The sequence below is a fragment of the Spermophilus citellus genome, assembly GCF_964194105.1.
Source record: "Spermophilus citellus genome assembly, chromosome: 5".
Taxonomy (NCBI): domain Eukaryota; kingdom Metazoa; phylum Chordata; class Mammalia; order Rodentia; family Sciuridae; genus Spermophilus; species Spermophilus citellus.
Genome location: NC_138186.1, coordinates 168578243 through 168593275, shown reverse-complemented (window position 1 = coordinate 168593275; position 15033 = coordinate 168578243). Strand labels below are relative to the sequence as shown.

The window sequence follows — 15033 nt, the reverse complement described above, 5'->3', positions numbered from 1 at the left end:
TTCATTTCAAATTCAGCACCAGGAACTCGCCTCTCAACTCGCCTATTCCTTCTGCTACCATGAGAAGCCTTCTCCTTTGCTTTGTCCTCCTTTTTAATTTATTTTTGATTATGTAAAATATTTACATGACTCTAAAACTATGTATGAAGTCATGTTTAGGGAAACATGGGTCTCACCCCTCTCCCATCATCCCCTTATGTTAGCCTCTGATAGATAATTATTTTCATTACTTTTTATCTTTTTTATGCTTCTATACCCAAAATAAAGCTACACATGCATATTCATAATTTTCTTTGCTTTTTGTACAAATATACCATACAATGTACTCTTTTATGCTTTTTCTTTTCTTTACTTTTAAAAATTTCACTCTGTCAGTTGACAAAAGTCTTCCTCAGTGTCTTTGCTCACAGAACTTGATGCTTCTGGAAGGACCTGTGGGTTGTGTCTCATAGTTGGCTAGTATAAAGAACCCCGTAGCGTGATCTGTGAATGTGTTGTTTCGTAACTGTGGGGGAGGGTGATTTTAGGGTACATTCCTGGAAGTGGAAGGTAGGGCCTGCATGGTACCCTCACGTACAGTTCTGTCCCCTTGTCCCTGCAACAGCAGCACACATTGTTGAGAGGCTGTTGTGGAGCTATTGAAATGCTAGGGTCTGAGTGGTGTGCAAGGAGACGGGGTCAATCTTCTTCCATCTGATTATAAGTTAATCTCGTTACATTGTCATCTTTTAATATTCATTTGTATGTTGTTTCTAACTTCTCATCATTATCCATTTTTTTATTACAGAGTTTTAGATGTTCTTTTCCTAGTTAAAGAGTTATATATCTTTTTCACAAGTTGAAAATATTTTTTCCCAATTTGTTATTTATCTTTGCTGATGGTGTGTTTTGTCACAAAATGACTTACGATATTTTTGGCACACTTAAGTTTATTAACACAGCCATCCCTCATGTTCTCTGAGGTATTAGTTCCAGAACTCCTGCAGGTATTAATATCCATGATGCTCAACCTCTTTATATAAAATAGCAAAGTGTTTGCATAGAACCTATGAACATTCTCCCATATACTTTAAGCCAGCTTTGGATTGCTTATCATACTGAACACAGCATAAATGTTATGTACATAGTTCTTATTTCATATTGTTGAGTATGACAAGGAAAATATCTGTCCATGTTCAGTACAGAATTTTTAATATTTTCAAGCCATTACTGGTTGAATCCGTGGAGGCAGAACTCATGGGTGCAGAGTGCCAACTGTGTTTATTGCATCCTGGTTTGGAACCATAGTTGCATTAATTAAAGTTCCATTCATGCTCCAATGTCAGAGTTTTAATAAAGGGGCTTTATGTCATGTTTAGGGTCTTCCATAGTCAGTCCCTCTCTTTGCTTCTGCCAGAAAATTTTTACAAAATCCTGCTTGGTTATTTTTCTATGTGAACTTTAGAATCAATTTATCTATATTAAGGAAAAAAACAACACTACTTTTTGAAGGGGGAGAGGGTAATGGTGATGATATTGGGTTATTGTAATGATATTCTCGCTCATTTGTTTTATTCTCCAGAGAACAAAAAGTTATCTGTGACATGATAGATGCCCACAATCAAGCAAATAAACATCACATTTACATTTGCTTATAGTTGTAGAATTATAACTAATATTCTCTTAGAATCATTTCCATAATTTTTATCTAGTAATATATGCACTTCAGAGCCTTTGAACTTTTAGCAAATAATTAAAATTTTGTCAACAAAATCTCTGTAGCATGTTCTATATGGAAAGCAAACATGCCATAGTTTGCATAAAAGTGTGTATGTATAAGATACATAGATGATTAATAATAGAGATATTGTACACACCAGGTTTATGGTAGGAAGTGATAGTTGGTGTTTGTTATATGGATATTAATCTGTATAATTTTTTATTCCCACATATATTATTTTAAACACATTTGAAATAGATTTTTACCCCACAGTATGTTGTTCAGCTTTTCATTGCTGTGACAAAATAGCTGAGGATACCAGCTTAGAAGAGGAAAGACTTATTCCATCTAATATCCCAGAGGTTTCAGTCCATGGTTGGCTGGTTCCAGCCTTTGGACCAAGGTGAGGCAGAACACCAAAGCCGGAGAATGTGACTGAGGGGAGCTGCTCACTTCCTGGCAGATGGGAAGCAGAAAGAGAGTGAGCATGAGAGTAGGGAGGAAGGGGCAGGAGAAAGCTTGCCAGCGACCTAATTCCTTCAACTGGGCCCCACCACTACAGTTCCCACCACTAACCAACAATGCCATCAAGTGTGAATCACTCAGTGGTGGATTAATCCATCCATGTGGGTAGATCCCCCATTCTACCTACCCCCCAACACTGCTGCTTTGAGAGTGAAGCCTTCGACACACGGGGCCTGGGGAGCACCTCATATTCAAATGCTAACACAGATTTTCATGCATTTTTCTAGCTAAGCCTGAATGTCCAAAAATAGTTCTAAGTGGTTCCCTCAATGAGACCTCACAGTAAAATTGGTTTGTATCCACAAATTCTTTATCTTTGCCAAATCGTTCTCTCCTTTTTGATTCTTTCATCCTGAAAGTGGGATTAACTAAGCATCCTGTGAGGGTGCTTGCCTCCTTTCCCATTGTTCTTTGGTGTATTGCAAAAGAGCTGCTGTTTCAGATCATAAAACCAGGGGAAATAAAGCAGCTCATGAGTTCTTCACTTAAAATTTGTTTTCTATCACTGACTTTATGCTGCTCCAAGCATTTTTATACATTTACAGAACTGCTCGACACAGGCAAGGCTTATAAATACCATATGCCTTTGGGCATACAGCGTATTGCTATTTGTATGTTAATTCAGAGACCTGTCCTATAAAGATATAATTGATGTCACGTTTGATATTGGTAGTGTCAACGTCTGACACAATATGCCTACCTGTTTTCTTTCTCTTTCATAGTACAATATGTTTTACTTTATCATAACCCTTGAGAAAATTTCTCAGGGCAGACAGAGTCTTTTCCCTCCCCACTTAGCAGTGAACTCATCCTTCGTAGCTTTGATGCTAATTAGGTTTAAAGTGTGACTGAGCAGTTCTTAGGTTGTGGTTCTGAGAGTGGAGAGGATCCTTGGTTCCCTCAGGCTTCTTGGGGCCCCCACAGCCTGCTTGGCTAGGTGTCTCATCTGTCCCCACTGCCCTGAGGTCACATGGGTCTCCGTCATACCTCTCTGACGTGAGTGGAGGCTGCAGAGGTGTGGGTCTTGAGGATCTGAAGCTTTGTGGCCAGAATGGAGTGTCTCATCTGGCTAAAGAAAGGCCACCACTGAGAGGCCACTGTCCTCAGATCTCCACCTTGACTAGACTTTACAAACACCAAGGGAGACAATTCAGAATGCAGACTTGAAATGAGCAAAAGACCGGAGAGTCAGTTTAGAAACCCCATGTGCAATCTTGGCTGATTTGTTTAGTCTTCCTGAGCCCTAGGTGGCTCTGTTAAACACTGAACATAATGCTTGACAGAAAGTTGGTGAAAGTATTAGGTGGGTATCTTGGTCCATTTGTGCTGCTATAACAAAATGCCTGAGACTGAGTACTTTGTAAAGAACAGAAATAAATTTATCATAGTTCTGGTGGCTGGAAGTCCAAGGTCTAGACACTGGCTGGTGGGTATCTGGTGAGCACTGCACTCTAGCCCCAGGGCAAAGGGTTGTTGCTGCATGCTCTGGAGGGGACAGACTCTGAATTCCCACATGGCAGAAGGGACAGGAGGGGGAGCTCACCTCCTGAGGCCCTTATATAAGGCACTGATTCATTCCTGAGGCAGAGCATTCATTAGGTAATCACCTCTAGAGGCTGGCCTCTGAATCCTGTTGCATGGGGGATTAAGTTTTAACATGAATTTGGGAGGTGACACAAACGCTCAGACTGCATCAGTGAGATTAAATGTTACTATTTGTGAGAAAGTTCTGTGAGCTATTAATATCGTAGCTCACAAATGTTAGGTATGAATCTGGCTTACCACATTGTAGCTGTTGTGACCTTTGATGACTTAACTTCTTGGACTCCAGTAACGTCCTCACTAAGATGAAGAGGTGGATGGAGTACCTGCCTGACTCCGAGGCTGAGCAGAGTGAAATGAGCAGAATCTGGACCAGCAGCCAGGATGCAGACAGCTCAGAATATATTAGATGGCATCGATACTGTGATTTTTTTTTCTAGATTCTTCAAAAAGTACTTATTGAGCACATACTGTGTGCCATGGGTAACTGTGACCATGTGGTTTATCTTTTAAACAGGGAGACTTTTGGTAGTTGAAGGGGGAGCTATTAACAGCTGGCTTTATGGAGTGCTCCCCTCTTGAGGAGCCCCCATCTGTATTTGACTCTGAAGGTATTTTACTCCTGCAGTAGTAAATTCCAGCTTTTCTTCTCCCCTCTTGGGCTTCCCAACCCTACTTTGGCACACCCTGCTCCCTCTGCCTCGGTGCCTTTTCCTCCTTCACTAGCTTCCTAGGTTGCCATGGTGATGCAGAGTAAATGTGGTGGCTGAAACACCAGCTATATTCTCCCAGTGCTGGAGGCTAGAACCCAGAAGTCAGGATCCTGGTGGGGTTGTGCTCCCTCTGAGGTCTCCAGGAGGGGATACCAACCCCTCCTCCAGCTTGTGGAGCCACTGAAGTGCAGGACTATGTCCTCACCCTCTGCATCCCCATGTGACCCGCCCCCGTCCCTCTGCATCCTCCCTCCTCTTATGAAGACAGCAGTTGGATATAAGTGGATTAACCCAAATCCAGAATGAGTCACCTCCAGGTCTTTAATTGTATCTGCAGAAACTGTTTCCCTAAAAGGTCACTTTCTAAGGTTACAAATGGTCATAAATTTGGAGAAGATTCTCTTCAGCCAACCATGCTTCCTGTGGTTACACAAAAACAAACAAACCAAACAGTAATAACAAGAAAGAGAGGCCAGCGCTTGCCTTTCCCGTGCGCACATGCTCAGAGTCTCTGATGTCGCCTGGGTGAGGGACTGAGCCCTGAGACAGCTTCCCGAGCTGTTTGTGAACACCCTCCATATGGGCTCTCACTCCCTACCCCAGGGCCCTGGGAGAGGAAATGCTTTCCAGGAGTCTCTCGCCTGGGGTTCTCTTGCTATGCTTTCTGTTTCCTGCTGTCACCCACCTGAGAACACTAGTGGAAGGTTTCAGGCATAACTGACACCATCCTCAGTATCATGATGCGATCTTGTGCATCTTCTCCATCTGTGTGGAGGCTGAATCATTCCTTTGTCCCCCATGGTCGAGCTGTGTATGCCACCTGCCTGCCACTTAGTGGACCTCTGGAGAATATGGGGTTCAATTCTATCCACAGTTTTGAGTATCTGCTGGGGGTCTTTGAACAGATCCCTGTGGATAAGGGAGGGCCACTCTGTCTAAATCTGTGGTCTGACATGTCATATGGGATTCTCATTAGCTTCCTTCACACTTTGGGGCACTTCCCTGGGTCCCCTAGTGGACTTTTGTACTTTTCTTCAATTGACTTATCAGTAGCGAAGACCGAATGAGCCTTTGCAAGCTTTCCTCGAATCCGTGAGCCCCAGGAACGTTCGTATTATAACAATGGGAAGGCTCTGTTAGCGACAGCGTAGGGGATCCATTATAGAAGTTCTACCAGCTGAATGTAGAAGAGTGCTCTCTTCGACGACAGTGTTTACCAGGTATCTTGAAGTCAAACTTAAAAGCTGAGTGGTCCTGGTCATCGCCCCACATGGGGGTCACCTCACTCACCCGCCCTAGTGCCTATGGCCCTACCTGCTGCACTATTCCAGATGAGAGCCTGGCTCCAGGGAGCTCCTTGGTGTGGCCCGTGGCTTTACACCTTGTTTCTCTGAGTGCAGGATCACAGGGGGGAATTAACTGGGACCACCAGCTGAGGCCAGAGTGAACGGCGGCATGCATCTTGCTTGCTACCCAACGTCGCGGCTGGGAGTTGGTCCTGGCCCCACAGGGGCTCAATGCCTTTCCACTGGTTATGTCTGGAGGGCCCCTCAGGCAGATGAACTGCTTCAAGGTGTGGGAGGGGAGCAGGTGCATGTTTCGTTTATCTATGGGAAAGGAGTTGTGGCACACGCCATCCTAACACACCAGATTATGAAAGAGGAGCTGACACAAGTGACAATGTGTTGTATTTATATCTGAAATTGAAACCTGAGGCTAGAGCTTAAGAAATTTACAGCAGAAGGGTGAGACTGCTTATCTATGTCAGTTGTTTAAAATATAAATACAAATGCCTGCTTGTGCGGGGTTTCTCCCTCGACAGTGAGGAGCCTGACTACTTACTGCCCCTCCCACATCCCCCACCACACCTTAGCACCATGCAGGTGTTCAGGCTCCACCTAGAGGCCAAGGGAAAGGTCTCCCTGGGATCTGCAGAAGGGTGCCTGTGTGATGGTGCTTGGCAACGCATCTTGATGGCAGGAAGACCAATGCTTGACTTAGGAACTATTCATGTTTTAGAATAAGTCGCCCTGTGGTGTGGTTTCCCTGTGTCTCCAACATTCATGTGTTGGAAACTGAATCCTCAGTGCCACAGTGCTGTGGGGTGGACCTGGGGGAAATGTTTAGGTCATGAGGACTCCACCTCAAGAATGGGTTAATACAAAATGTAAAAGGGCTGGGGGCTGCAGGTTCCATGTCTTGCTCTCTCTCACTTTCCCTTCCACCTTCCGCCATGGGATGATGTGGCAAGAAGGTCCTTGCTAGATGGAGTCCTCTAGACCTTGGGCTTCCTAGTCTCCATAACTGAGAGAAATAAGATTCTTTATAGATTACCAACCTCAGCTATTCTATTATAGCAATACAAAGAGAACTAAGTCACTCTGTTTATTTTTCTCACCTCTTTTCTTGTTGTTCCTATATAACTGGATATACTTCCCCTAAGGGAGCTTTTAGGTTTTGGTGCTTTTTTTCTAGGGGGTGGGATCTTTTTAATAATAGCCAATAATTCAAAACTGATACCACTTTAGTTTATTTCTGATTAATCATAAGCATCTTTTGGGTTACCCAATAGTTTAAAAACTTAAATTTATTTGATTCCAGGCCAGCTGGCAACTAATTATAACCTTGAACGAATCCATTCCTTTCCCTGTGCTTACTTGTATCGTTTCCGGGTCTTCAGCAGCCTGCCCTGGCTGTCCTACTCGGTTCCGGAGGTTGTAGCAGAACACTGTAAACTGGGTGGCTCAAACAACGTTCATTGCTTCGAGCTCTGGGGCCTGGAAGTCTAAGCTCAAGGTCCTGGCAGAGCTGATGACTGGTGAGGGCCTGCCTCCTGGTTTTCAGACAGTTCTCTTCCTAAATGCTCTCGTGGCAGACAGCAGAGAGAGATGGGAAGCTTTCGTGTCTCTTATAAGGGCATGGATCCCACCCATGAGGGCATCACCCCTAACTCTAACCCTGCCAAAGGTCCCAATGCTAATATTCTCACATCAGGATCAGAGTCAACATATGTGTTAGTTTTTTCATTATTGTGACCCAAAGACCCAGCAAGAACAATTTTAGAGGAGGAAAAGTTTATTTGGGGCTCAGGGTTTCAGAGGTCTCAGTCCTTGGGTGGCTGACTCCACAGCTTTCGGACGGAGGTGAGGAAGAGCATTGTGGCAGAAGAATGTCTATAAAGCATGTGCAGCGGCTTAAAATGAGGTGATTTTGTTGAAAATGATCCATATGTATTTTTTTGTAACATTTATCCTAAGTAGCAACAAACAACAGTTGGGGGGGGGATTTTTCTTGCAAAGTTTACAGTTGAAAACATAGTGGTCTTAGTGGGTGTGGTTCTGACTTTCTGATAGCTGTTGTATTAGGAAAGAGCAGACAAGGATGAGTCAATTCCAAGCAGCACTGACCTCCTTTCCTCCCAAATGAATCATTTACCAAGGCAGCTACCATGCAGCGAACCCCCTATTTCTCTCCTCCGGGGCCCTGGTATAGGTCCTAATGAGCAGAGAAAAGGTCCCAGGTCTGGGGTGGGAGGGATGTGGGTTGGCAAGGCCCAGAGCTGCGTTGGCTAATTAGTGTGGGGCTAACAACCTTTGCCAGTAATTGTGTTACCCTGCTTTTGGCTACTGGAGAGGGGGACTTTGAATATCTCTATGTAGCATAATATCTTTGATTATAATGGAAACTGGTCATAAGAAAAAGGACATAATTCAAAGACTAAATCACAAAGAATCTTCTTAAGTCTCTCTCTCTCTCTCTCTCTCTCTCTCTCTCTCTCTCTCTCTCTCTCTTTTAATGAAGGATGAGGCTGAAGGAGTAGTTTTTATTCTCTCCCAATTAATATAAATTGGCATTTTGTGGTCACTGAACACTCTGTATGGGAACTGGAGTTTGAAACCATGAACCAGTGAGACCAGAGTTTCTGATGGTGACTCTAACTCCTCCTGAGCCTCTCCAGGCTCATGGTCTTATCTGTGTTGTCTCATTGTCAATCAGCCAGAGGGTTTCTAACCATCAGGTTAAAAAATACTTTCAAATGGCTTCCTAAAGAAATGTCTGTTTTTTTCTTGGCATAGAAAATACATTATTAGAAACCCTGATGGCCTTACACAAACATATTGGAAGTTATTTTCAGAAGCAACAAGAAAAAAAAAAAACATGCTGCAATTTGTTCATCAGAAAAAAGAAAATATAAGTTGTTATAAAAAGTACTTCTTAAAGAATCTGTTAATGACAGAATAAATTTTAAAATTAAAATCTGACTATTAAAGTCAGAAAACTTTTATCTGATAATTCTTGGCTGATTATAATGCATTTCTTGGAAAAAACATGTGTGCCACTAAAAATTTAAATACAAATCCAATATTGTGAGACTTTACAGTGTACACCCAGCCAGCGTGAGAGGTTTCTGACAGAATGCTCGTACCCATCTTGTGTGGAGAGAGAGTTTAACAGGCCTGGAGGACAGTAAGAAGGGTGCTGAGGGTATCCTGACCTACTGGCAGGCCACCAAAGTAGGCTCAGGAGGAGCAGAGGGGTCTAGATGGGGAGTGGGCTTGTCAACCCAGGCTTGCCCGAGTGGGGAGTCCCTGGCGCTGAGAGGCACTGACTGCATTCCCAGTCACCTGCCTGGACCCCTGGGCAAGTCCCTGAAGCCCTCTGAGCCTTTCATCACCCCCGCACTGGCTGTGACAGTAGCTGTGTGCTTGGAGGACCATGCAGTGGCTCAGGCCCTCAGAGGGAGTGTGTTAGGATCGAGTGATCACAGTAGGTTCCGCAGACGCAGTATGAGGGAGATGCAGTATCTTTTCTCTAAGGTGGTGCTGTGTGGGGACAGAAGCACAGAAGAGAGTACCCTGTGACAAGCACTGTCATCCTGGGCATGGGGACCTCACAGGGAGCGGACTTCACTAACGGCTGATCCTGCTTCTGCCTTTGGAATCACCTTGGACTCTGCTGGGCTGGTTCCAACCACCTTTGCCCTGTTCCTTCCATGTCCATATTTTCACGGGATCCTCTGTAACTGCCACTGTCCCTACCTACCTACCTACCTACCTTAAATCAGATTGAGCCGAGCTTTCTTTTGCTTCCTGCCTGGGTCCCCTCCCGTGGCAGTTCTCTGCGCCCTCATTTTCCAGTTTCCCGCCCTTCTCCTGCACATTCCTTTGGACCTGGGCTGTTCCCACTTGCAGCTTCGAGCCCCTCCTCACCACGAGCCCTGCAGACTCATCCTGCTCCCCCGGCCTATCTGCACCTCCACTGGTTCTGCAGATTCAGAGAAGGCTAAGGGGGGATTGGCAGCCTGCGTTCCCACCGTGGCTTCACAGCTGGGAGCTGGTGACACTGAGCCAAGTTCTAACTTCTCTTTGACTCACCTTCTTCTTCTGAGAAGTGGAACTGAAGTGAGCCATGACCGCCAGGATAAGTAGGGTGCAAACAGCCGTACCTGTTAGGCACGGCTCACATGGCTTCCCACACCGACTCTCCAGGGGGTCTTGGGCTGTCACAGATGCCTTAGGATGGGCAGTTGCCAAGAGCAGACTTTCATTCCTCATCTGGAAGACTGGTCAGTCCAGGATCAAGGTGCTGGCGTTGGGCCTCTAGCGTGGTGTCTTGCTGATGCTCACATGGCTGAAGAGCAGAAGGACAAAGGGGACAAAAAAGGAGGGAAGGGACAGACTGCCCCTCACACCTCCTTTAGGAAGGTGTTGACCACATCTGTGAAGGCTCCATCCTGAGGACTTAATCACCTGCTGAAGCCCCCCTCTCAATACTGTCAAGTTGATGATTAAGCTTCAGTGTATGAGTTTGGGAGGACAAATCCAGATCACAGCAGATGGTAACAGTCACTCCCTTATGGAGCCATGAAAAGACAGTTATGCCTCAAAAACACTGTGTACGTTTTACCTTTATTGTTAATATAATTATTGTTATAATGTATGAATGCTAACTGTTTAGAGATGACCTAGGTAACTCTCCATTAAGTATTTGAAAACATATGGATGACTTTTCAGTCCCAGTAATTGTTCTTGTTAGAGTAACATTATTCCCTTTTCTGGGGAATCTTTTAAGAATATTTTTGAAGAACATTGTTGAGTTTTTCAAGTTTTAATTATTTCTAAAATTGGATTATCACTTTCTTTCTGAAATGTTTGTATTCTAACAACATGCCATCAAAGAGACTTCTTTGGGGAGAAAAAAAGACATTAATTTTTTTTTTTTTTTTGTATATTGTTGGATAATGGCCCATTGGATGAGAGTTGGTCATTATTTGACCAAAAAAAAAAAAAAACCCCTCCATAGATATTTTATAAATGTGAACTGTCTCCATATCAAAGGTCCTGTCAGAGAGAGCCCAGGTCACAGACCCTTCAGTCCCCTGGGTCTGCAGCTCTGCTTGACAGCACAAGACCCAGTGTAGATGTGAATGCCTGCCTACCACCTTACTGGTTGGATTAACAAATTTCTATAAAGAGAAAAAGGAATGACATTGCGTGCTTTGTCTCTGTGGGGCGATCTTACGGTCAAGCAGTAAGACGTGGGTTTTGTCCTGTCCTGAAAGCCATATTGGAGCCCTATCCTGTCCTCCCACTAAAAATCTTTTCCTAGGGAACCTGAGGAGTTTCTTGTATATCGTGAGAGCTAAATATCGTTTGGGGCTTTGGAGTGGCTACCCAACTGAAGTCGATCCAATTTCCGGTCCATGGGGCGTGTTAACGTGGCATTGAGCTGTGCTGGCGGCTGTGTGAGTGAACCATCTGGCACAGGGAGCTTTTCCTTGATCAACAACATTTTTTGTGAAAGAGTCAAAAATTAAGCAATTAAAGATCTCAGAACCCTGGATGGAGACGGGAAAATATGTTCTCTAAATGTCAGTGTAACTACTGAAATCTGTCTGGGGTCTTTCCGTTCCCCTTTGCAGTACTACCCTGAGCATTAGGAAAATCTGGATTTGAGTGGACAGGGAGTTTTTCTATATTTGTCAAATTTCAGCTGCCTCTGAACATGTGCTCAGGTTCCTCATGTGTTCCACAGAATCTGAGCCTGAGGGATTTTTTAAAATTAATTTTAGGACCGCGGAAAGCTGGAATATTAACATAATAACGGCCACTTAGATCACCTTCTCTGTATAAAGAAAAATGGAATGATGGGAGCAGACAAATAGAGTTCTCAGGCTTTACTGCTGTACCAGAAAGGGAGCTCCTTGTCAGTTCCCAACCGTGTGTTGAGTTCTCTTCACTCTGCCCAAGTCCTCGACTCCCCAGAGAGTCTTCCGAGCTGAAGATGCTGTGGTCCATGATAGAAAATGAAGCCCAGGGTTGGGGATAATTTCCCCAGTGTCACACAGCAGTTGACGAAGCGCTAGGGCCCGAGTCTGCTGGACTCTTTCTTCTGCGTTCCCTGGTTCCTGGGGTGCGCTGAACACAGCTCTTGGCTGTTCGTGTTCCCACTCTTTCCTTGTTTTCCTCAGTCCTTCACTTTCTTAGTCCATCTCGTTGGCTCAGAGCACTGTGTGGGGCCTTCTGGCAAACACACCGAAGGGTGACCCACATGCAGTTCTCAACAATTTATAAATCAAGCTGGAGGATGCACGCACACACACACACACACACACACACACACACACACACACAGACACTCACCACGTACTGCTCACACCCTGCACTGTAGTAGGAGGAGCATGGCAGACGAAGGCTGTGGGGACTTAGATGAGAGAGAAAGGCATCCCTTTTGTCTCCAGGGATGGCGTGAGTGGATCAGCCCTGAATGTGGAGAGGACCGTTCTTGCTGAATCCTGAGGGCACAGTATGGGTGCATCCTGAGGCTGGGCCAGGTCTGATCCTCCCTCTGCTCCTCCTGCTGTGGGCTCCTGGCCTCCGACCTCTGTCCTGCTGTGCTGTGCTCAGGTCTCCCGGCTGTGTGGTTTGAAGGACTCAGGCTGAGGGCTCCTGCTGCATCTACTTTCCGTCTAGGAGCAGCCAAAAGCTTAGGGCCATACATTATGAGCCTCTTCTCCTGGGTCTGGGGTCGCCCAGGGTGTGCGTCCCAGCTTGTCCCCCCAGAAGACTCTGCTTGCCACACGGCTACGGCTGCCCCTGGGCCTCTCTGTGGCTGGGCTCCCGTCTGCACTGGGTGCACTTCTGGGGCTTGAGCAGCAGGGCTAGAACCTTCCAGAGATGCTCTTTATAAGACCCTAGCTGCTAGAGGGCAGAAGCATGGAGAGGCCCTATTTCAGTCGTTTCTATGGCCGTACCCGGGGCCAAGGCTCGGGGCTGAGCACAGGGTCACAGAGAGGTTTGTGGTGTGTGCTGTTGAAGTAGGAAGTGAAGACACGAAGAGTGGTCTAGAACCCTCCACAGTGAAGAGAGGGACAGGTCAGGAGAGCCCTGAGATGGAGCTCTAGAAAGCAGGAAAGCATGCGCACTTGACCAAGGTGGATTCGCAGACACTTCAGAAAGCTCACGTGGCACTCAGCAAGGATCCTCGCATGTGCGGAGCTGGAGTGGCAGAGGTGGGGGCAGAGGACGTGATGACGAAGCTGTGGCATGATGAAGCCTAACGCGGAGGCGATGGTGGTGAATGAGGGAGGAGGAGGTGTGGAGGGAACTGCTGGTTCCTAAGGGTTACTCTAGGCACCTGGCTGGATGTGCCTAGGAGGAGGAGTCACGGTGGTGACTGGCCTCTGTTAGAGAGCAGGAGGAAAATCAGGTGGATGGAGTTTGGGTGCAGTGGGGGAAGGGGCAGTAGGACAAACGGGAAGGTAGGTTGGACATGGGGACAAGGATGCTGAACAGTGATCACTGCTGAGCAGCACTGCCCTGGGCGACCTTGGGAGCGGGAGGTGGGGGCAGTCAGTGTGACAGCGGGTGGGAAGAGGTAGGAACAGGACTGAAGAACACAGGGGGTGCTGGTGCCTCCGGGTGGAGGCAGATCAGAAGCAGGAGTGTGGGGCGGGGTGCCATAGAGTGACCAGGTCACTGCTTTTGAGAGGATTCTGTGACAGCAACGAGAAAGCTGGAGGAAGACACAGGGAGAGAGGTTATTATTGGTGCCATTAGTGTCCTTTCGCCTCACGCAGATCTTGTCTCCACGCTCTCCAGATGAGAGGGAATGGCAGGAAGTAGTTTGAAGCCATAGAGAATTGGGGTGGGGAGTACTGAGAGCCAGGACCCAGCTCTGTGAGAGGGGGTAGCTGGTGCATGACAGTCCCTTCTCTAGTCCTTGTCTTAGTAAAGGACATATCACTTCTAGGGTAAATCAGTTTTAAAAGCATATTATTTGCACTGTGCTTATGCAAATACTGCTCATGTATATATAAAATGGCGAAAATTCATGTCCCCTTGATTATTGCTGTGGCTTTCTGTTGCTGTCTTCCATTTATCCCTAAATTTCCGTTTCTGACCCCACTTCAGTGTTGCTTTTCTAACAAGTACCACGTACAAGTGCCTTGACCCCCACGGGCAGGGAAGTGTGCCTAAGTCAGTCAATCACACCTGTCATTTTCCTGTCCCTTTGACTGCTGATGTAGACACAGTACAGAAATGGCCTTGAAAGTCCCCTGGGACCGAGGACGGGTAGCTCTTTGGCATTTAGTGGTGGCCATTTACTTATATGTTTCCACCTCACTCCCAACAGAACTGCGACCTGGAACAGCAGAGCATCGTTCACATTGTGCAGAGACCAAGGAGGGGTCAGGAAGCAGCCGCACCTGGAGGGGATGAGCCTAGAACCGTCTTGGGAGGCCCTGAGAGGGAGCCCAAGAGCTTGACGCGGGTGGACCTCAGCAGCTCCATGCTGCCGGCGGACTCGGTGGGGCTGGCTGTGGTTCTGGACACTGGCAGCAGAAGAGACTCCACAGCAGCCGGAGGCCCAGGTACTGTGATGCGTCTGTCCAGGGCCGCCACGGTGGTTGGTTGCTCAGGGAAGTCTCTGTGCAGCGCGGTCTCCCCACGCACACGTCCCACTTCTGCCACGTTTGGACTGGAGTCTGAGTCACTGCAAGGAGGCCTCCTTAGAAGGAGAGTCCCTGGGTGTCACCTGAGGGGAATACATGTATCGACAAGCGCAGGTGTCACATTAAAAGTGGACATCAGCATGGATGGCAGAGTGTTGGGACCACAACAAAACTGTGCCATGTATTCGTTTTCATTTTGGAGGAGCTGGGGATGGCGGGGACTTGAGTAAGTTGCATCAGGGTTTGACTCTACCACTAATGTACCTGCATGTCCTCCCATTTTGCTTTCTTCTGCTTCTTTCTTAAACTCTTTTAATTGATTATGTTTCTTTGTGATTTAGAGAAACTTTAAAAAGTAGAAAAAGGACTTTGGAGGTAGTTGGAGCCATTTGCAGGCTCTCAGCCACATGTCACAGTGTCAGTGAAATCCCTTCATGAAGGCCTTCCTTCTCCGTGCGGCAACCCCCCATGTGCTTACCTTTGATCAAGAGGTCAATGGGCCGATGCCTTGTTGACAAGATAACCTGGGATTGGGGATTTATAGAGGACAGGAATGTATTCCTCACAGTTCTGGGGCTGGAGTCCAACATCCTAGCACT

The 15033-nt window shown here is 46.4% G+C and overlaps 1 protein-coding gene across 6 annotated transcripts in view; it reads left to right on the top strand.

Moving 5' to 3' along the window:
- Positions 1-15033, top strand: part of PRKN (parkin RBR E3 ubiquitin protein ligase) — a 1414869-nt gene that overhangs the window by 394334 nt on the left and 1005502 nt on the right. For all 6 annotated transcript variants that reach the window (XM_081293730.1, XM_081293731.1, XM_081293729.1 and 3 more), the window contains one exon: positions 14116-14353. In XM_081293730.1, the coding sequence (XP_081149856.1) occupies positions 14116-14353 (238 nt within the window). The remainder of the gene's footprint in view (positions 1-14115; positions 14354-15033) is intronic.